General features: G+C 47.3%; 1 protein-coding gene across 2 annotated transcripts in view; it reads left to right on the top strand.

Moving 5' to 3' along the window:
* The window catches only part of Mmp24 (matrix metallopeptidase 24), a 43203-nt gene that overhangs the window by 785 nt on the left and 18793 nt on the right, over positions 1-23625 (top strand). For both annotated transcript variants that reach the window (XM_057780948.1, XM_057780949.1), the window contains exons 2-4: positions 16472-16620; positions 21335-21451; positions 22931-23235. In XM_057780948.1, the coding sequence (XP_057636931.1) occupies positions 16472-16620; positions 21335-21451; positions 22931-23235 (571 nt within the window). The remainder of the gene's footprint in view (positions 1-16471; positions 16621-21334; positions 21452-22930; positions 23236-23625) is intronic.

The raw sequence follows: 23625 nt of genomic DNA, 5'->3' as shown, positions 1-23625 counted from the left end.
TCAGCCAGCCCAGAAGGCAGTGAGCTGCTCATCACTGGCATGTGAAGTCGGAGCTCCAAGAGGGGTTTGGATGGATGCATGCATAATGCCTGCATGGATACATGCATAATAATAGTCGTGCACTATGGGCCAGGCTTGGCGCTACATTTGGCAGGAATTAGCTTATTTAATCCCGGTATGTATTTTGTGAGGTAGCTGTAGCACCTGTCCCCATTTTACAGACGAGGATACAGACCCTGAGTGCTTAAGTAATTTGCCCAAGGTCACAGAACTAGTGAGTTGGCTCTAGTCTTGTTTAAGCCAGGGCATTATATCACATGGGGTCGGGGGCAGTCGCACTAATTTCTCTGCTCTCTCCCAACTTCTAATAAATAATGTTGAAATAGAGTTAACGTTGCTGGAGGAAATTAGTGGTAGCCTGAATTATCCTGAGAGGAGTGGTTAAGTAGGCATTCTGTTAAGAAGAATCTGCCAGAACAGCAATTTTTTTTTAACGGGGCAAGAGACTCCAGGGATCGTAAATTCTCTGAAATTTTCTGCTAATTTGTGTTTCTATGTGAAAATGTATGGTTTTTCTCAGAGAGAAACTCTAGATTTTTTCAGACTCTCCAAAGATGATATGTTTAAAAAAAATTAGAATGTGTTAAAGAATCCTTTGCCCCAGCTGAGAGTTGGCCTCCTAAGGGTTTATAATTGTTACCTGACTTTCAATGAAAACTTTCTCTAGTTTGTTTGTGGGTTTAACTCTACCACACATCATGATTCATGGGTTTCCACTAGAGCAAAAGTAAGATTCTTCCAGACTTCCTGAATGTGAGCAGGGTGAGCTGGAAGAGCCCCCATCCTGGAGATTAGGGTGTGTGTGCTCTCAGCTGACCTTGGCCCCTGGAGGTCTTATGACTTTCATCCATCTTCTCGAATGTCATCATCTCTGAGAGATGAGGCTGAATGAGCTCAAGTCGGAGCCCTTCTTATGCCTGTGGCATTTTGAACATTAAGAGAAGACAGTTTGCTTAGATGTGTCGGGATTTGAAGAGAAGGTTATGTTTACTTGGTGCTTATCCCTCCCGGCCTTACAGGCTTCAATTCTTCCTCTCCCACACCCTTGTCAGTGTTAAACTTAAGCTCTCCCATCATGGCGAGAACAGTCACATTTATCCTAGGTCATTTTTGTTGTTCTCTGTGGCTATCAGGAGGAGTTCGCTCTCAACCTGACCACTGTCTCCAGATGTGGCATTCTTTCATAGAGATAGGGTAATTTCTGCTTTGATTTCGGGTCCTGTCCTGTTGCCTCTCGAACTTTTGTCAGATGTTCTGATCTACACACATCAGGCCACTGCCTTTGGGAAGCTATGCACAAAGCACCTGGTCTAGCCTGGGTTACTTCTACGGGACCACATCGACTCGCAGTTCTCCACACTGATGTCCAGCTGCCATTCTGCTCTGCTTCCCCCTTGGAATAGCATTCCCTGCCTGAAAGGGTTTAATAAGTGCTGCAGTCCTAGAGTTTTCTCTTTGCTCTACTTTTTCTGAATCACTTATAAAAAATTAAGTCAGACAGGTCCCAGCGTGGTCGCTTGGGGCCCCTTGTGCTCCTTATCCCCTTCCATTCCTAGATGTGACTGACTGTTCCCATCTGGTCTTTCCTATCCCTAAGTGCATTCTCAGGCCTTGATGAGAACATGGCTGTTCCGGACTATTTAAAACATCTATCGAAAACTTTTAGAAATTACGGAGATAATTTGCACCTAATTACCCCTTCACTGAACACTAGTGGGTGACATGACTGAAAATTTATAGAAATGTCATTGCTTTCCAGCCCACAGATAATGTTGCTCACTCCTCTGTCTATCTTGAGGCCCTTGGAGTCCAGCCCCTCCCTTCCTCCCCATTAACAAGCCATCTTTCCCACCCTTCATAGATAATGCATCCTCACTCCAGATAAGCTTGCCTCTTGTCTATCCTAAGACAGGCTGCCAGGGTTCCCTGGACGTGGTCATGTGCTGTTCACTGCTGTACCTCTACCCATTCGTCAGAAATCTTTCCTGAAGGATTTGGCTCACAATGGCCTCTCTAGGAAACCCTCTCCCTTCTCCCAGCATCATTTATTCCTCTCAGGGGAACATTTAGAGTCATCCCCAGCCAGTGTGTCATTTAATTTTTGAAAATACTTACACATTGTTTGAGAAGAAAAAGATTGTGGAGCTTGGTCAAGCTTCTTCCCAACCAAAATCATCAACCTTAAATATTTACCATTAAGTACTGTGTTCTTTATGTTCAAGGGTTACATTGAAATACGCACCAATAGCACATGGGTTTCACAGTCCCTTTAAACACCTTTTCTGGGGAATAGAGGGAGTGCTCAGCTGGTACATGCTTGCATGTGCAAGCATGAGACCCGAGTTTGAACTCCAGCACCCGTGTAGAAAGCCTGGGGGAGCACTCATTTGTCACCCCAACTCTGGGGAGGAGAAAACAGGGTCCCTGGGGCTCAATAGTCTGCCTATGCTAATTGGTGAGCCTCAGGTTCCAGTGAGAGACCCTGTCTCAAAGGAAAAAACAAAAACAAATACAAAAAACAAAGACAAGATGGATGGCTCATGAGGAACAACACCTGAGATTTATCCATGGCTTCCACGTGCACATCTAACACAGAGAGAAGAGGGGTACCACACACACAATACTCACACATGCGCACACACACACACACACACTCACATGCACATCTAACACAGAGAGAGAGAGAGAAGTACCACACACACTCACATGCACATCTAACACACACAGAGAGAGAAGTACCACACACACTCACAAGCACATCTAACACACACACAGAGAATTAACACACACATACTCACATGCACATCTAACACACACTCATGCACACAAACATACAGAGAGAGAGAGAGGTACCACACACAAATGCACACACACACACATACTCACATGCACATCTAACACAAACACACACACAGAGGTACCACACACACAATACTCATGCACACACACACATAGAGAGAGAGGTGCCACACACACAATACTCATGCACACACAAACACACACACAGAGGTACCATACACACAATACTCACGCGCACACACACACAGAAAAAGAGAGAGAGGTAACACACATACATACTCACATGCACACACACAAATAAAGATCTTCTTGGAGGGATGCATCGTGTGACTTCCTGGCCTGGACCTGGAGTCTACTCCTGTAGTAGTAAGCAGTGTGTCAGAACTCACCCTTGAGTCTCTCACACCTTCTTAGGTAGAATGTCACCCAATAATGGTGACCTACAGGGAAGAGGGACTGAGAGAGGTGGCCATCACTGTAGCAATCACCAAGTAAACACACCGCCAATCTTACTTCTTCAATTGTCTTAAATGAAGTGTCCAAGGACACAAACTTTGATTGCCAATGATTCAGACCAGAACTGGTCCCTGGCCTCCTGGCTTCTAAATTGTAAGTGTTTTTCTTTACAGTCTTCAGCTTTTGATTTCATATCTCTGGTCTTTCATTACCAAGGCAAGAAGGAAAAAAAAAAAAAAGATTCACTCTGTTTTTGCTTTCGCTTTCTTGAGTGTTTCTTTTGTACTTTGATTATGGGGTGAGGGAGGGTCGTACCAAGTCTCTAATTGGATCCTTGCCTTTCCTTTATTTTAAGCATCCCTGTCTCTTAGTGCGAGGTGGGGAGAATCTCCATCTACGTGTTTGTCCTTCCTAGGTATGATTTGAGAAAAATCAGAGTAGACAAAAATTTTAAGCCACTGAGCGCAGGCCACATGAGTAAGCGTGACTCCGAGACTCAGGCTGTAATGGAGTCCTGCCCAGGAGGCTGGTTTTGAGTGATGTGCTCTGGAGAGAATGGAGAGCTCTCTCTGGTTAGCGCCTGCAGTCAAGGAAGTGAAGAGCCCTGGATGAGGCTGAGATAGCCCTGTGAGGAAGCACTGACGAATTCCCAAGTCCCCATGCTTTCAATATCGCTGTAGCCTCCGATACATCCTGCTCTTGTCTGGGGAAAGCGAGGCCATTAGACGTTCTGCACTTGTCCATGCCTTCTTGTGTTACCGCGGATTTTCCTGGTGTCCTAACAGCCTCTGGGTGTGTGAGGAGCATCAGACTTTCCAGACCCTGTCACATATGAGTGGTCCTGGCAATGGCCTCATGACGTAGCCAAGAAACTGTGCTCACTTCATGGATGAGTAAACAGTGGCTCAGAGAGATGACAGGGCTTCCTGTCAGCTTCTCCAGGGACCCGCCCACAGCTAACAAACAAGGCTGAGACCAGAGCTGGAGTCTCTGTCCTTGTGCTCAGCACTTGCCCCCCATCTTCTCCATGCACCAAACTGCCCCGGCCCTGGATTACTGAGGCCGCCATTTTCCACTTGTCCCATGCCAGACCTTGAAAGGTGATAGTTTAAAAATCAGTAAATTATACTGCTGGAAGTAAATCTGAATTGTATCAAGAAACTCATGGTAGAAATCGCTTAGCTTTGTAGATAATATAGAACTGTGTGAACTCCTAATGAGAAAACAACTAAAACCATCATTTTCCACCCTCATACCCCTACCCCCACCCTGTGCCCAGCATTGTGTCAAACACCTAACCTGAGAAATGCTTTTACTCTTCTTGTCTGAGTTCCCCAACCATATTCTTTGGACAGTACTTGGTACCCAAGTATTCAGCAGTTGTCTTAAAGAATACAATGTGTGTGTGTGTGTGTGTGTGTGTATTTATATATTTTATTTTTGAGAAAGGGCCTTGCGTGGAGCCCAGATTGCTCTTGAACTCAGTCATCATCCTGCCTCAGCCTCCCCAGTGCTGGGATAACACTCAGCTTTGTACTAGAGGCAAAAGATCAGACATAGGCAAGCCCTAAGAAGGGAGGGCATGAGATGGCCCAGCTGAGCTCAGAGCAGTCAAAGGATGCTTCAGGAGAAAATGGCAACTGAGATGGAATCAGACAGAGGAAAAGAGAGGTGAATGGTGGGCCAGCAATCCAGGCAGGGAAAACCGGGAACCATGGCTTCCCCTGAGCTTGTGGCATGTTTAGGAAACACTGGAGAACTGGATATATCTGGGGCATAGAGTTACTCGCTTGTTTCCAGTCAGAGTGGAAGGAGATGAGGCTGGGAAGGAAAACTGAGCAGACGGTAAGATTGGCTTTCGCCCAGAGGCCAGGGGGCCTCATTAAAGGCAGAGTGGATAAGTGGCCTGTTTGGAGGTTGTGAGGAGGCTGAGGGGCCCCAGATGTACTTGCCCCTGAGCTGCTCTCTGAGTGCTGGTAGTAGTTCCAAGAGTTGTATGCACACTTACTTAACAGGACTTAGGCCTGAGGGCCAGTGGCAGGGAACGGCATATGGCTAGAGCTATGATCTCTGGCCCTGCCTCCACCGTTGCTGAGGGGTTTTGCTTTTTCATTTGTTTGTGTGCAATGCTAGAGTTCGAACCCAGGGCCTCAGGCTTGGTGCATATTATGATGGACCCTGAGCTATTCCTCAGCCCTGCACAGAGGTTTTAGAGCCAATCATTGTTTCCCTGGACTCCAGGACTCATTTCACTCAAGTTCTGATAAGTTTTACAGCACAAGATTTTTCAAAAATCAACTTTGATCTATGCTTTAATAATATGTACAACAATAGCAAAGTCGTGCGTAGTAAATGTGTGTGTTGGGGGAGGGGCTTGGGTATCTACGTACCCATAAGTACGTAGATAGATGACATTTTATGAAAGGTTATGTATATAGCTCTAAAAAGGTGGAGAAAAACAGACATTGTTATTCAAATTTGCTGGCGATGAATACTTTTTCAACTCAATGGTGCACACAAACAGTGTTTCCATAGCATGAGAGTTCTCTTGCCTTTTCTTTCCTCACCAATCCCAGGCAGGGCCTGTACACATGGACATTCTGCATCTACTTCTCTACACCGCTATCTTAACTTTAAAGCCTCCCCACCTGGGCAGCCCCTTGCCCACTTCTAATCCTTTCTGAAGGAGTCAGAGGATGTTTGAAAAATGAATCTATATGGCTCTAGCTGTGTATGGTGGCACACACCTTTAAACCCCACTTGAGAAGCAGAGACAGGCAAATCTCTCTTCATAGCAAGTCCCAGGCCAGCAGGGGTTACAAAGTTAAACCCTTTCTCAAACAAAACAAAACAAAAACCTCTATGAGATCTCTGTATAAAGCCAATACAGGGTCCGGGGTGTGTATCATAGTTGGTAGAGTGTTCATGTGGTATGCATGAAGCCCCGGGTCCTGTTCCTGTCACCACGTAGACTACATGGTGTGGCACACACCTGAAATCCCAGCACTTGAGAGGTGGAGGCAGAAGGATCAAGAAGTTCTAAGTCATCTTCATGTAGTTTGAGGCCAGACTGGACTATAGAAGACCCTGTCCCCCCACCGCCTCCCGCAACAGGCTGGCGAGATGGTTGGGCGGGTAAAGGACTGTGCTGTCTGATGATGCACGCTTAAGGACATGAGTGTGATCCTCAGAACTTGCACAAAGGTCAAAAGAGAATGCCACAAAGTTGTCCTGTGACGGCCACACCTGTGCCATGGTGTGTATGTGTGTGCATGCGTGCACACGCGCGCGCGCACACACACACAGAGGGGTGAGGGTGGAAAGGAGAAATAATAAAAATTACTAAATACATTTTTAATAAGTAAAGCCAATACAGCAGAAAGTTCCACGCTATCCTACAAACAAGGCTTTGGAAACCTGTCTGTCGTCCCTGCCGACCTCTTCCCCACGCGCTCACGGTGAGGCGTGAGCAGATATGGAAACAGTAAACAGTTCGTTGCATTTCTGGATGATAATTTCCTGATGTCTGTTTTACTATTTTTATAACTTTCTGAATGCTTAAACTCTTTAGCAATAACGAAATGTTAATGCACTCCAATCAGCCCACATTGTTCTCACCCTCCTCTTGCTCAAATGACTTCTAGGACAATGGCTAACCTATTACTACTAAACACCTACTAATTTTTAAAAAGATTTATTTATGTTTATTTCATATGAATGGGTGTTTTGCCTGCATTGATGGCGCTGTATACCACAGGCACGCAGTGCCCTCAGTAGTCAGAAGAGGGCACTATATTCCCTGGGGCTGGAGTTAGAGACAGTTGTGAGCAGTCAAGTGGATGCTGAGAATTGAACCTGGGTCTTCTGGTGCTTTTAACCACTGAGCCATCTCTCCAGCCCCAACTACTACTAATTTTCATTATGGAAAACTTTCAGACACACACAGAGGTTGAAAGTATAGTGTGTGTGGCCTGAGGCCCTGTGTGGCCTAGTGCTCCCCTCACGCTTCCTTTTCTCCCACTGACTCTCCTCAGTGGTTACTAGACTCCAGCCACCTTGGCACACGTTCTACTTTTCTAGTCTACAGACTCCTTCCCTTTCAGAAACTGAGCAGAGCCAGGCAGTGATAGCGCGCACACGCCTTTAATCCCAGCACTTGGGAGGCAGAGGCAGGTGAATCTCTGTGAGTTCAAGGCCAACCTGGTTTTCAAGAGCTAGTTCCAGGACAGGCTCCAAAGCTACAGAGAAACCCTGTCTGGAAAAAAACAAAAAACAAACAAAAGAAAAAAAAGAAAAGAAAAGGTAAAGAAAAAAAGAAGTTGAACAGAATAATTTCTTTCCTAAAAGATTCACTTTTTTCAACTTTCCCTTAGCCTTGTCTATTGGTTCACAGGTCTCATCTGAGACATTATACACCTGGGGAGAGCACCCCTGACATCACAGGGGCTCTCTCTGATGAGCACTCTCAAGGTCCCTTGTCCTGGCCTCTCATTCCACCTATCACCGTGGCAATGATGTGTTTAGTACTTCCGTATCTATCTCCCAATGCCACTGTAAGCTCACAAGCAAGAGTTCAGTGGGGACGACGGGTGTGTAAGGCCTTGTTAATGCCATAGCATGAGACAGACTCTGAGGGATGTGATGATGTCACTGGAAGCGCAGACTGAGTCCACCTAACCAGGGACAGATTGCTTCCCACAGGCAACACACATTTTGTAGCATATTTAATGGTTCATCAAGACATGGCCAGAATATAAGTGAGTGTGGCATTCTGTTACGGAAACAAGGCTTGGAATGCAGGATGTGTTCAGGCAACATGGTAGACCAATCAGAGCTGGAGGGTGGGAGTCTGGAGAAGGGTACAAGAAAGGGGTTGAAGCTTGCTGAGATCTGGGCTTAGACTTTGCAAATGGCATCAAGGAACTAGAGGGTGGACTCCACACCCAACCCCTGCACTCACATGGAGACTCACATGCTAACTGGAGGTTGTCTAGTCCAGCCGTTTTCCCACTAAGGAAATTGACCACTCTTCTCTCCAACTCATCAGGAAGCAGAGGGCACCTGAAGGCAATGGAAGGAGTAAGGAAGACCAGGCCTCCTCCCTCCTCAGAGTGAATGAGAGTGTGGCCACACTCCTGGCCTTGGTCAGAGGCCTTCCCAGAATTAGAAAACGGACATCCCCAGTGCTGACCCAAAACCCCCAATGTGCCACCTCCCCAACCCTGGTGATTGTCTGGCTTGTGGTGGCCTCTTGGGAGTGGGCCAAGGACATTGTGTAGAGCTCCCGGGAATTCCCGTTAGTGCACTTACCACCCACTCGAGAGCCGATGGCAGCCAACAGGCAATGCTGTACCATTAAGGTGTTTGTCAAGAAGCTCAGCAGGGTGTTGTGGGCGACTCTGAGGGCCCTTTTTAGACTGGCTGGAACTGAAGAAGAAGGGAGAGAGCGAGAGCTTTTGGAGGCACCGTAGAACTCTAGAGTGGGAGGGGGGTAACACGACAGAGAGAACCCTCCCTGGAGGCTGGAGGCTGCACTCCGTTTCTGCCCCCCTGCCAGCTTGCTCTGCAATTTTAAATAAGTGACTTCTCCTCCCTGCATTTCATTTTTCTCTTCTGCAAAACATGCCTGTGAAATTACATGATCTTCTCAGTATTCCTGAGCATCGCATTTCCTGGACCCTTGAATGGTTTTGTATTCAGTAGGACATTTTTAAAAAGTAATTCTAACATGGGGGGACCAGCAGCAAGGGCCCTCAGTTGCAAGGCTAGAGGAGAAAGGTTTTAGTGGGACAGGAGTTCAAGAGAACAGACCCAGTGACCAAGGTGATCCTGGAAAGGTCACCAGAGAGACTGGGACAGCAGAAGTGGCCAAAGGTGGTGATTACCATATTGCAGAGTGTGGGCACAAGAACACAGTAACAGCACTGTTAAAATCAAGGTGTAATGTTCGTGTGTTAGTTTTCTATGGTTGCTACAACAAGTTGCCAGAAATTTTGTTAAATAAAATAATCTAGCTGTTGGCCAGGCATGGTGGCACACACCTTTTATCCCAACACTTTGGAGGCAGAGGCAGGTGGATCTCTTGAGTTTGATGGCAGCCTGGTCTATATAGAAAGTTCCAAGCCAGCCAGAGCTATGCAGTGAGACTTCGCCTCTGCATAATAATTATAATAATAATTATAAAGCTGCTAATATAACTCAGTTGTACAGTGTACAAAAGGGATTGAGTTCAATTCCTCGTACCACAAAAGCGATCTGGAAATGAGAAGTCCAAAACGGGTTTTATGGGCCTAAAGTCAAGGTATAGGCATGGCTACATTCTTCTGCAGGCTTCAGGGAAACTCTGTGCCTCTCGGCTTCCAGGCTCAGGACCCTCTGCTTCACTATTGCATCTCTGACTTGGCCTCTTCTGCCTCCCTCCTCAAAGGCTTCTTGGGATTCCATGGCACTCTCCTTGGTGCCCCCGGCTAATCTCCCTGTTGGAAGATCCTTTGTCCTATAAGGACAGTCTCTTTTGCAACATGACATTCACAGGCTTTGGGAACTTGGATGTGGACATCTTCAAAGACCATTCTTACCTAATGCTTCCTGTCACTGAAGCCTCTTAACAATTCTTTTATCGTCCTCTTCTACCAGATGAGGAACATGACCCAGAGAGAAGTTAAGTCATTTGCCCGAAGGCACTCAGCTAAATTAGCAGTAGTTAGCACGTGACAGTCTGTAGGTCCCAAGTGAACTATCTTCAGATGGGGCCCTATCCAGCCCGCAGGTGGCAAGAGAATTATTGTAACTCTCTGGAGGATGCTTCCGAAGATCTAGAGCCTCTTGCATGCTAGGGACATGTTCTGTCACTGGCCTTTCCTCTAGCCCTCCAATGATACTCCTGAATTAGCATTGGCATACCCTACCCCTTTCCTTTTCCAGTATCGCTTTTCAAATGTCTGGGACCTTCCCCGACCACACTCTGTAGAATAGCTGGCCCAGAATTCTGTCTCCTTGGCCTACGTCACCCCGTCCCCACACTTATTACTGCTGGTTCTCCCTCTAGATGACAACTGGAAGCAGCTGACGGGTTTTGTTCTGTTACAGCCCTAGTACACAGAGCCTGCTCCATAGTAGGTTGCTCAGTAAATATCACTGGGGCTGGACAGACAGCTCAGAAGTTTAGAGCATTTACTGATTTTACAGAGGACCCAGGTTCAGTTCCCAGCATCCACATGGTGGCTCACCTGTAACTCCTATTCCCTTTCTGACCCCTGTGGGTGTCTGTGTATATGGGGGTGCACATACACAGCTACCCAGAACACACAAATATGTACCTAAATATTCAAATTTTTAAAAGTAAAAAGTAAATATTGAATGGGTAAATGAGGTAGAAGCAAGTTGATTTGATATTTGGGGGGTAGGACCAATGCTTTTTTGGTAAAACACTGGATTTGAATAGTAAGGAAGAGCAAGGAATCATGGGTCGTAGGAGGCCTCTGGTTTGGAAACCAGAAGCAGTGATGGTGCGGGATTCTGGCACAGGAACTGTCTGAGTTGGGGTTTCTAATGCCGTGATAAACACTGACCAAAAGCAGCTTCAGGAAAGGGTTTGTTTTGCTTACACACTCAGATCACAATCTGTTATGAAGGGAAGTCAGGGCAGGAGCCTGGTGTTAGGCCATGGGGAATGTTGCTGACTGACTTGCCCCCCATATCTTACTCAGCCTGTTTTCTTGCCCACTCATGATCTACTCGGGTGGTGTCACCTCCAGTGTGACACCCTCTCACATCAACCATTAATCAAGAAAATGTCCACCCCACCCAGACTTCCCACAGGCTAATTTGATGAAGGCACTTCCTCGATTGAAGTTCCCTCTTCTCAGATGACTCTAGCTCGTGTCAAGTTAACGAAAAGCTAACAGCCCGGGAGACACAGCACAACCCTGTGCGCTATGATCTGAGCTCTTTTGGCGCGTGAGAAGCAGAAAGTCCCAGGAAGGGGGGAAGCTGCCTGACCTACTGCTCACTAGTTTTGTTAACTCTGGGCAATCATTCAGTCTGTCTAAACCTCAGTTTTCTCGTCTGCAATTGGGAGCCACCATCCCTCCCTCATGGTGCTACCTCCTTGGTGTTGAGCACAATGCCAAGGGCAGAGTCGGCCCTCAGATAATAACATCTATGATTGTGACTGTAATTAGATCATCTCCACCTGTCAAAAGTTGTTCCTTCTAGGGTCAAGATCTGGGTCCTGCAATCTCTCCTTCTGCACTCTGTACCCACAGGACAGCTCTCCTTCCTGACGTCTCGTTCTCCTTGAAGCCCCTCACATCCTCCCTGAATATCTCTCACGTAGCCTTGCTGGGCAGTTCCTGGTTTGCTTGTTTTCCTTGGGAGAGTTCCACTTTGTTCCTCTGCTCCATAGACAAACCCCTGAGATGGGATTTGAAACCCTCTTCATGCTGAAACCTGTGCTTTGTCCCTATAGCTCACATTGGCACCCAATGGACTTGATTGCCCAGACAGTGTGTGTGTGTGCGCGCGCGCAAGCGTGTATGAGTGAGCATGTATGCATGTGTATATATATGCCCATAGAGGTCAAAGGCCAGCTTAGGCTATTGTTCCTCAGGAGCGATCTATTTTGTTTTTTGAGACAGAGTTTCTCTCTCGCCTGGTGCTTGCCAAATAGGCTAGGCTGGCTAGTTACAGAGCACTGAGGACCTACCTGGGTCTGCCTCCAGCACTGGGTCTGCCTCCAGCACTGGGTCTGCCTCCAGCACTGGGATTATAGAAGCACGCCTCACCACCCCCAGCATCTGCACTTGGGTTCTAGGAATCTAACTCAGGTCCCCCTGCTTGCACTTTACTGACAGAGCACCCTATCTTCCAGGATCCCAGATTCTTTGGTCACAGTCTTTAATTCTCTCTTCCTCATTCAAGTTCGGAGTTCCAAATCAGATACCTGATTGTCTGGTCCTTTTTGATGGACTTCACAACCATTGTTTTTCTGACATGCCAGCGGGCACTTCACTCCTGATCAGACCCCTGACCATCCTCCCAGGTCTTTCCTGCGGCCAGATCATCTGAATAGATGTGATGCTCTCAAATGCCCTGGGGACCATCTGTTGTAACCGATCCAGCCTCTCTCTCCTCCCCAGGCCATCTTGGTTTTCCAAGTGTGCGCCTTAGCCTCACCAATTGTCTTTCTCTTTCCACCCCCATCGCTACTTCTAATCTCACCACCGCCTCTGCTGTCTGCCACTCTCTTCCCTCTTAGGGCCGCATTCTCTCTCTCTCTCTCTCTCTCTCTCTCTCTCTCTCTCTCTCTCTCCTCTGTTCTTTGTTCTTTCCCTGTCATTTCTCAGCTCTGGCTCCTCAGGGACTGAAATCCCGCCCTGTGGCCAGCAGACCAATCACTCTGTTCTGTCCGAGATCTCCACGTCTTTGGTTCAGGCCCGCTATTTCGGTCTGCTGTACCTGCAATTCTTCTCACTTCCCTCTGGGTTTTACACCTCTTTCAGCACTTAGAAGGTGTCAGACATCAGTTAACTTCTGTCAAGGTTAGGCTTCGGACATGGCTGATGATAGATTAATGGGTGAAGGTGTAAAAAGATGGAAGGTCAGTCGTTCCATTTAAACTGAAGGAGGCCAGCTTCTTTTAGTGGGCTTTTACCTCTTTTTTTTTTTCCTCTTCAGAAAGAACAATGGACCCTGTTGCCTCATCCAGCCAGAAAACCAAAACATGACTGATAAACTTCAGCCAATACTTTTTGTCTACCTTTGCTAGATACCAGGATTTATGCTGTGTGTCTTCATGCTCATTACTTATTCAGCCTTCTCGAGATGAATTCCTTTCCTCGGTACTCAGACAGTGCCTCCCAGGCCAACTGTTCATTCATTTCCTCATTCATGAACTTGGTAACTATTGAGTCAGTCACTGTGCTAAATACTGTAGCAGGTTAAAAAAAAAAAAAAAAAAAAAAAGACAGCCTCTGTTTCCCAGGCACTTGGTGCAGTCGGAGAAAACAGATACAATCAGTGAGCAGGTGTGAGGCACTGCAGTAACTTCATCTAGCGGTGTATACACGTTAATTCAGGAATAAAGAAAGCCGCCTCGCTCTACCAGGGCATTTTAAGGAAAGTTCAATGAAAGTGGGGCCTTTTGAAGAAGGCCTTGAACAAGGATGGGTAGGAGTTTGCTACCACGTGCCAAGTGAATGGGTTTGCAGCCACAGAAGAGCTTGGAAGTACGAAAGGGCAAAGGATGTTTGGGAGTTGGTGTGTCTTCAGCGTGATCAGGGACTTCTTCCTAGAGAAGCCAGAGGGACACGTGAGGGGCAGAGAAGAGGTAAGCGTTGGATTCAGAACTGACTAGTCTCTGACCCGTGTTCCCTGGCAGAGAGACAAAGGCACAGGGACTTAATGCTTTGCTGACAGGATTTAACCTGGGAATCACTGTTAGAGCAGGCAAATGGCTGCATGGCTCGCCTGCTTCCCGGACATTCCCACCGCCAGTATTTGAGTTTTGTGGCTGGTCCCAGGCCAAGGATTGAGTCCCAAAAGACTGTCTGTAATCTGACCTCTTGGAGAATAGATCACACTAGGTCACCTCTCCCCATTTCCCCCTTCCAGCCTCTTCACCTAGCCTCACCCAAAGTTTTGGTCATTTTTACACATATCTCCAAACGTACCACCCATCCCTGCTAGACAGTTCAAACCTCATCTCCGCTGGCTGTCTCCCACGACCTCACCTTTCCCTTTCTTCCCCCTGGGAGAAGACATTCTCCCTCGGGGACAAGACATCACCCTTTTCCCCCCACAGAACCCTCTCCGTAGCTACTCCATGGTGCTAAATCTTCATCAGGGGTTCACTTGTCAGCTTGTGAATTCCTTAGTCTTCATTGTACCCCCAAACCTTGCATGGTGCCTACCTAGCACGTAGTGTTTGAGAACGTTTGTTGAGTGGACATAATGAACCACCAAAGCATATCCAACTCTGCCCCAGGCACTGGATATACAGAGATGGAGGGAAGCCTTCCCACAAGAAGCTTAGACTCTGGTGGACGGTGATGATTGGATGATGACGGAATGATTGGAGCCCAATATCATAAGATCCATAATATCTGTAATCGGGGTTTAGAGAGCACCGAGGAGAGAAATCACTTAGCCTGGGAAGTCTTCCAGGGGTAGTAATTTATGGATTGAACGTTAAAATATGACAGGGTTTTGCCAAACTAAGAATACTCGGCAGAGAGAAACATATATGCAGAGACATAAAAGAGACTCGGTGTTGGGGGATGATGAGTATTGACACTCTGCAGCGTTGTTTTAAAGGGAAAACATGTTTTAGACACCAAATCTGAGAAGAGTAAAGTTGCCGCTCTTTTGTGGATGTTCCAAGACTATTATTCTGGCAATTTGGCTTTTAATCAGTTTTATCCCAAGGTATTATAGTCATCTTTGGTGAAAAATAAAGAGTAACTTACTCATAGTTTGTGGCAGCTACCTACCTACCTTCAAAGGTGGTTTGATCTGGCTTACAATAAGTGACATATTCACAATAAAGCTGTTTGTATAGGAACAAAGCCCCAAGATTCTTGGGCTAAAGATGTAGCTCAGTTGGTAGAATGCTTGCATAACATGCATGAACCTTTGAGTCTGATCCCTACCATGCAATAAAACTGGGCATAGCAGCACATGCCTGCAATCCAAGCACACCATGGAGGCAGGAGGCTCAGAAAGCTCAAAGTCATCATGGACTACATAGTAAGTCCAAAGCCAGGCTGACATACATGAGAAGGGACTAGTACCATTTCCCAAGGTGCCCTCCCCTACACTCAGTCATCAGTCCTCAGCATGACCCTCTGAAGATGGCAGAGAACTGGGTTTGGGGACTGCAAGCCTGGCTTTGGGGGTGTTCCTGACACATCAAGAATGTGGAAGTTTCACTCATTTTCCAGTAGATGACTCGGGGACCCCTGGTGATCTTGTTTCCTTAGGTTTCCACCACTCTCGCCTTTGTGGGTGAGGAAAGCTCCTTTGCTATCCTGGTCTCACTGTACGCTTGACCTTCTTCACTCAAACATTTTTAGTCTCTTGCCCTTGTTTCTCTCTCTCTCTCTCTCTCTCTCTCTCTCTCTCTCTCTCTCTCTCTCTCCAGTGTTTAAGATTGAACCCAAGGCCTTTGTGCTCAATAGTTAAGAGACCAACTTCTAAGTCACATCCTCAGCTATCCCCCCCCCTTTTAAAAATGATTCTATAAAAAAAAAACTTGGAAAACAGAAAAGCACAAAAGTCCTCCATGGCACTCTAACCAAGAGATATTCAGCTGAGTTCGTCACTGACACACGCACACACATCTACACAGGCATGCACGCATGCACACATGTGCACACACTGCTAACATTAACTAAGACTTTCAGGAAGTTGACAGAACCAGGACAAAGAACTAACAACCTGAATCTTCAACTGTTAGCATTTTACCGCATCTCTCTCTCTCAAAATATATTTATGCATTTATTTTGGAGCCCATTAAGCACCAGTTGCAGATACCACACATTCTTATGTAAGCCTTCAATGTGTATTTCTGAAAGGCAAGGAATTCTCTTACATAATAGATTTTTCTATGCATTTATTATTTATATATATGGAATATGTTGCTTTGCTTATTTATAATTGTTTATAATGGATTGCTTTGTGGGGAGATGGCTTAGCAATGAAGACTATATATATATTCCCCTGCCAACAGCCATGGTGCAGTGTGACGCTGTCAGATTGACTTTGGGCACAATGTGTTTAGGAGGGAAGGTTTCCATGGGCTACCCTCCCTCAGTGAATTAGCTGTTTCCGTGCGCACGCATGTTAGTCTTGTGCCAGTGGGAAGCATCGAATTCGTGAATAAAAAGGGCAGGCGAAGCTCTGAATACAAAGCTAGGGTCATTCTGTAGCCAGTAGATAGCCAATGAGAGGTTGAGAGCGGGAGCGGGAGCCAGAGTTAGGGATTCTGGAGATTGAGGTGACCATGTCTGCAGCGTGAGATGGAGGAGGAAGAGAGCAGAGTGTGGGTCCGTAAGTACTTTACGTAAAACGATGCCCAGTTTTGAGGGCAAATCTCTGCCGTGTGGAGCGGAGCCTCCTCCAGCCAACGCATCATTTTCTCTCACATGTCTTTCAGAACTGGTTAAAATCCTATGGCTATCTGCTTCCCTATGAGTCCCGGGCGTCTGCGCTGCATTCGGGGAAGGCCTTGCAGTCAGCAGTCTCCACTATGCAGCAGTTTTACGGGATCCCAGTCACCGGAGTGTTGGATCAAACAACAATCGAGTAAGATTCCATAGGGCATTGCGCCTTTGAACTCTCTGGACTCTGCGTTCCCGTTTGTCCTGCTCGTACCACGCCCATCCTTCCTGCCTGTCTCTATTTACTGTCTCCTTGGGAGAGAAAATACCAAAGAGTGCCCTTTCGTGGCTCTGGTTCCAGTTCATCCTCCACCCCACCCCCATCTCTCTGATACTAATTTTATGCTGTGTGGCTGGAGACAAGTTGCTTAACCCTTCTGGGCCTCAGTTTCCTTGTCAGCACAGTGAGGGGTGGGTTACTGAAGGTCTCTCTAATCTCATCAGGTTCCAATAACTAAGAGCTCTCTCAGTGGTCCTCTGGGCACCCTGAGATTTGTGCACAGAGAACTGTGGAGCCGTCACAAGCTGGCAGTTCTTGCCCCACTTTTCCCATTTTCCAAACACCTGCTGGGTGCCTGCGTGTGCCAGGCACAGTGCTTAGCCCCAGCCTCCTACTTAGCTGCTTTGTGAAAAACACAGTCATCTGGCCACGCCGTCCTAGGGCTCAAAACATACCAGCCCCAGGGAGACGCTGAGGAGGCAGCAGCATAAATCCAGCCAGGAGAATAGTCCCACCACGAAGGGACAGGGCAAAGACGATGGGTCACAAAGCCTGCCTTGAAGGAGGGGCCCCGGGGGTGGAGGCGACCTAGGAGGATGTGACCTCCCAGCGTGGAGGTGGCATGGCCAGCTAGGTTAGCCGCAGAGTGGTCACAGGAGGCATCAAGAGATTGTGGATAAATTCAGGGGAACCGTGGAAACCATGTCAGAGGGCAATGAGGGGAAGAGACATGGGCAGCTGAGGTGGCAAACGGGAAAACTTTTGAGAAGCTGAAAACAAAGGGAAGAGGAAGAAATAGGTGGTAGCCCGAAAAGGACATGTTTTTGTTTCTCACTGGGAGAAAGTCGGGCGGGCAGAGTGGCTCACTGGGTACAGGTGCTTGTTGTACCAGCCATGTGTTAGATTCCCAGAATCCATGTAAAGGTAGAAGAAGAGTACCAACTCCACAAAGTTGTTCCCGATGTTCTACATGCATGTGTACACACACTCACACACACACACACACACACACACACACGTAAGGGGCTGGAAAAATGACTCCGCATTTAAAAGCACTTACTACTCTTGCATAAGACCCAGGTTCAATTCCTAGCACCCATATGATGGCTCACAACCTCCTGTGACCCCAGTTCCAGGGTCTGGTACCCTCTGACTTCTGAGGTATCCTGTATGTACCTGCTGATGCACAGACATACACAAGTAATACATACCCATAAAAATAACACGAATATTTAAAATAGAAATTTTAAAAGATGAGAGTAGTTGACCACATTTTGGTTTGGTTTTGCTTTAAGACAGGATCTCTCTACATATCCCTAGCTGTCCTGGAACTCATGAGGTAAACCAGGAAGCCTTGAATTCACAGAGATTCTCCTGCCTCCCAAGTACTGATATTAAAGATGGGCCCAGCAGGTAAAAAGTTCTTGCCACACAACCTAATGACCTCAGTTCAATCCCTAGATCCCAGATTGAAAGGAGAGAACCATCTCCTAAAAGTTCTTCTCTAATCTTGTGTGTGGACACATACACACTAATAATAATAATAAATACAAATAAATAAAATAATTTTAAAAACTAAAAAGAAATCTCCATGAAAGCCACTCGAACTGTTTCAGAAGAGACATTCAGGCCAGAAAGGCCTAGAAAGAGCAGAAGTGAGTTTCCAAAGGGGGAGATGGGAGCCCACGTGAGGGTGGAAGCAGATGGCAGGGCTGCCTGAGGACACGGGAGAACTGGCAGAAGGCAGAATGGGAAATGCACACAATTGTGCCTCAAGAATCAGTTCATCCTCAGACAAGTTACTCTGGGATGGGACTCTGAGTGCTGGGCTTGGGTACCAGATCCTTGAAGCCATTATTCCAAGTCGCAAATTCTCAAACCCTGGTGGTCTGTAATTCTATCCAAACATTTCCTGGCCCTTCCTCCTCTTACTGTGATAGTGTGAAATCTGGAGACAGTACATCCGAAGGCTCCTAGGAGGCTGTGAGCAGAATTCTTGGTCCTTGGCCTTACGGGTGAGTGGCTTATAGATCCTCGCCTCATTCCCAGGCTGGTGTTATTCTGAGGCATTTGTGCAGGCTTCGTGGCAGTACATCCTGGGCCAGGAGCACTGGTGTCTCCACTGGGGCACCACCTGGCCTTGGGTTTTACTGTGCTCCAGAAAGCCCCAGGCCTGCTGGACAGGGTTCAAACCACAGCAAGTGGATGGGAGAGGAGGAGAGAAAGGGGAGGAGCTGAGGGAAGAGGTAGCATTGCCTACCCACAGTTCCGCCCGAACCTCTTCTAGGAAAATGGGGGCAGAATTCTGGACACACACTCCAGCCCAAGACTGGAGTGGGATGGGAAGAGCTCAGAGGGTTCCACCTTAGCTCTGTGACTTGGGGCAATCGCTGCCTTTCACTGCCCATTTCCTGACAGCCGGCTCACAGGTCTCGCTCAGCCTTGCAGTAGCAGGGATGGCTCTTGCTTCTCTTTCCAGGGTGTGTTAGCAAAAGGAAGTTTGATTCACAATTTCGAGTACGATTTTCGAGTGTTTACCTTGGGAAATGTCACACACTAATTCCTTCCCTCGTTCATCCAGCCACGTAGCTCATCTAAGTCAGCTTTACACTAAGGGCCGAGAGGAGGACATCAAAGCCCTGGTCTTCCTTCACTAACCTGCATCCATGGTTCACCAAGTCAGAGAAATTGCAGTAGTCCTGCCTCACTGACTCCTGTGTTCCAAACAATCCGATTCATCCACGCAATCCTGACAACCTGAGTTCGATCCCTGGAACCGATGTCACGATAGAAGAGAACAGATTCCATGTGCCATCCTCTGGGCTCCATGTACGCCACTGCCTACAGCACTCCCAAACACATCGTGCACACACAAAAATAACAAAGAAATAATTAAAACTTTTAAACTGAAAATCCTACAAGCGATCCAGGTGTAGTTGGGTCTGCTTATAATCCTAACACACAGGAGATGAAGACGGAAGGGTCTTGCATTTGAAGGTAGCCTGGGCTGCCTAGCAAGATCCCATCTCAAATCCAAGCATTCTAAGAGTGCATGAATGTGTGGGAACCGCAAATGTTTACACGGATGTGTGCTGTTGCTGTCATGGCGATCCGGTACTGCCGTGAGAGCGGGTCATCCTCTGAGTGAGTGGAACACATCAAGATGAGGAAGACCAAGTTCATTCCCTCCAGGGGCTTTTCATATGTGGTTAAAACGGCCTGTCTTCTTCTCTCCACTGCCAATGGCAACTGCTTTTAACAGCTGTGAATGAGGTCAGACATTTTCCTTTCCAGCAATGCCAAGCTATAGTTCAGTGGGTCGGTTGTTAAGCCAGCGTAGAACATAAAATACAGGGCAGTCTGGCCCGAATCAGTTGTGGCTTTTTAAATCTCCTACCTGGGCCCTCCTTAAATCCCCAGTGATGTCCCAGGCTTGCTTCCTGGTGTGCCTTTACCTGATAACGAACAAGTGTATCAAGACTTCCTGAGTCCCAAGCACTAGGCTGGCATTGGGACAATGGCAAATATAACACGATTCCTGTCCTCACAGACTCTACTGTTACTAGAAACAACAAATTAACATCTAAAGCCACAATATAATGTAATAAGTGCTTCAGAAAATTCCATTCTGCATCCTATATCTCCTCAGAGACTTCTTTTCTTTTGAGTCAGGGTCTCACTGTGTAGACTGGGCTGGCCTGAAACTTTTGATCCTCCTGCCTCCGCCTCCCAAGTCCTGGTTTTACAGGATACCTGGGTATTGAGCCACTTCTTACACACCTGTGGCAAAGGGGCATTGACTATCGTTCATGCTCTTCTGCGGTGGTGTTGAAGAGTTCTGATGCACTCATTTCTTCGGTCGTTGGTTAAGAAGTCATTATTGACCCCCTCCCCTTCTATATGAAGCACTGTGCCAGCCCTAAGGATACAGGCAACTCTCCTACCTTCATGCCGCTCAGAATCTGGAGAGAAAAGCCCAGAGTAAACCAGAAAGCAGATGTATACATTTCAGGTAGTGAGAACCGCTAGAGGAAACATTAGGCAAGTGTGCTGGGATCACGTGCTTCAGATGAGTTCATCAGTAAAGCTCTCTCCGAAGGGCATCAACCGGAATGAAGTGAGGGGACAAACTGCAGGAAGACAGAGGGCTACAAGCAGAGCAGACCGCAGTGGCAAAGTCTCTAGAGCAGGACTGGTTACCACAGTCAGAGAACAGCAGACTTCACTGCGGCTGGACACGTGGGCAGGGGCTAGACCACGTGGAGCATCGTAGACTGAGTTGTGGAGGGTTAGGAGTTTATTGCAGTTATAATGCTGATGAGGAAACTGGGGTTCATGTTGAGCTCATCCCCTGCCTGGGGTCCTCGCTTGGTAGAATGAGGACTTACAAGTGTCTCCCGCCTCCAGGGTTTTAAATGTTTCTTGAACTCAGGTGTTTCTCCTTGGGAGTGAATGAATTACTGAGTCAGTCTATCAAATTCCTTCCAAGGGCATGCAGAGCGAAGGTTCCAGAATCTAAGCTGAGAATGTGCATTGCCGTTCAGACAGGAGTTGTGGACTGGGCAAATGTCTTCATAGAGTGTGACCACAATACATATGTGTATGTGTGTGCATGTGTGTGTGCCTTCTCTCTGCCCAGGTGGATGAAGAAGCCACGATGCGGTGTCCCTGATCATCCCCACTTGAGCAGGAGGCGGAGAAACAAGCGCTATGCCCTGACCGGACAGAAGTGGAGACAGAAACACATCACCTACAGGTGCTGTGGCTCCCTTGCTTCCTCCCTGGTTTTGACCCCCATGCTCATTCTGTTTTTCCTGCCCAAGTTTCCGAGGTTCACATGGTAGGTATGTCAGTGGGGAGTGTCAGGACAAGGCCAAGCGTGTGAACATCAGGACCAGAGGCTGAGAGCCTGTGACCCTGTCTTCCTTTTGGTCTCCACAGGTGACTGTGGCTTCAGGTTTTCTGGTTTTCCTGGTTCTTTGTTGAGACGCCTGCAGTGGTTAGCATTGAACATGGGGTAGGAATTGTTTAGTATGACTCTGCTGTGTAAAGACCAAAGGCAGAGTTCTCTGTTCATGCTTAAATGCTACCCTGCCTCTGCTGGATTCCCGGCTTCAGCCGGACAGACTTCACCCAAGACGCTAATGCAGAGTCTCTGCTGTTTCTTAAGGACAGTAAGAGATGAGGACACGGCTCACGATGGTGTCATTCCATGACTGTGAAAGTCAGGGTACAACAGATTCTCTCTCCAAGCCCCAAAATGGCTGAAACAAGGATAATGAAACCCAGTACAGCAGGACCAGACACCAGGGTTCACAGATGCTTGGGCAAGGACCAGGCTAAGAAAGGCTCCATTGGGCTCTGCTTGGCACCTCTCAAAACTGTGATTCCATCTCAGATCAATTCCCAAAGTACAGTGTAAGAACCTAAGACAGAGATTGCTGGGTTAAAGTAAGGGCTTTCCTTATTGACAAGATGTAGATATCAGAACAGGATTTTTTTTTTTTCAAAAAGAGAAGGAAACTTAAGAGGAATCCAGGTTAGGAGACTCTTGGGTCTTTCAAAGATGAGGAATGGGTCAAGAGGAGGGAGAAACGTTTCTAGCCCAACTCTGACCTTACCTCCCATTCCCTAACCCCTGGCTTCCTTCCCAGGGGATGGGTAAGATGATCCTTGCCCTGGGCATTCGTGGGGCAGGGCATGCATGAGTAGTAGCGTTCCACTGTGGAGAGCCATGCACCACAGATACAGTTATCTTAAAGATTAAGTTATGTGTTGCCCTACACCAGCTGCTGATAGACCAGCCATAGCTAGTTCTTTTCCACCTTAAAGCCTCTGTACTATTTGAATAGGTGTGTGACCTTTACAAATGTATTTGTTTTATGTATTGGGAGAGAAAGAGTTAAATTAAAGGAGTCTGCCTATCAATATTTTACTAGACATTGGATGGAATCCCTTATGCAACACAAACCTTGTCAGGAATAAAAACTCTGATGAAAACAAAACTATTCTAATGGGGGCACTGGTGCACTTCCTGTTCAGCCTACCCTTCAGCCCCCAGGGTGTCTCAATAGAATTCTAGGGCTCAAAATGTGAAGACCTCTGAATCATGCTGGCTGTGACATCCTTTCTGCTCCACTGGTCTCTGGTTCTGTATTTCTCTCTAATGATCTCTCTCTCTCTCTCTCTCTCTCTCTCTCTCTCTCTCTCTCTCTCTCTCTCTCTCTCTCACCAGCATTCACAACTATACCCCAAAGGTGGGTGAGCTGGATACACGGAAAGCCATTCGGCAGGCTTTCGATGTGTGGCAGAAGGTAACCCCTCTGACTTTTGAAGAGGTGCCATACCATGAGATCAAAAGTGACCGGAAGGAGGCGGATATCATGATCTTCTTCGCTTCTGGTTTCCATGGTGACAGCTCCCCATTTGATGGGGAAGGAGGATTTCTCGCCCATGCGTACTTTCCCGGCCCAGGGATCGGAGGAGACACTCACTTCGACTCAGATGAGCCCTGGACACTAGGAAATGCCAACCATGATGGTAAGGACGTGAGAGGATGGGTGGAGGAGTCAGGGCTGGGCTGTTCAATTGTCAGGAAAGACGTAGCAAGGAGGCATTTGGAGACCCCACTGACGACCTGCTTTCCAGAGCCGCTTATCTAAGAACTAAGGACTTGAGAGAGTGAGAACTGTGATCTCTGTTAATATTCAACACCTGGTCCTGATCCCCCAGGACCAGGGCCATAAAGAGGGTGAAACCACCTAGAAGTCGGTCTAATTGGGCTGAGCCAGGATTGTACCATGAATAAGAAAACGATGTGCTAGAGGCTGAACAAAGAGGTTAGAGGGCTTTAAAGTAGAACTGGAGATCTGACGGGTTCTGGTCCAAGAGTTGCTCTAAGCTGTGACCTAGCCTCTCTAGCGTCCTCAG

Source organism: Chionomys nivalis, chromosome 9, assembly GCF_950005125.1.
Source record: "Chionomys nivalis chromosome 9, mChiNiv1.1, whole genome shotgun sequence".
Classification (NCBI taxonomy): Eukaryota; Metazoa; Chordata; class Mammalia; order Rodentia; family Cricetidae; genus Chionomys; species Chionomys nivalis.
Note: the sequence above shows the minus strand (reverse complement) of the source record. Positions and strands in the feature narration are given on the sequence as shown.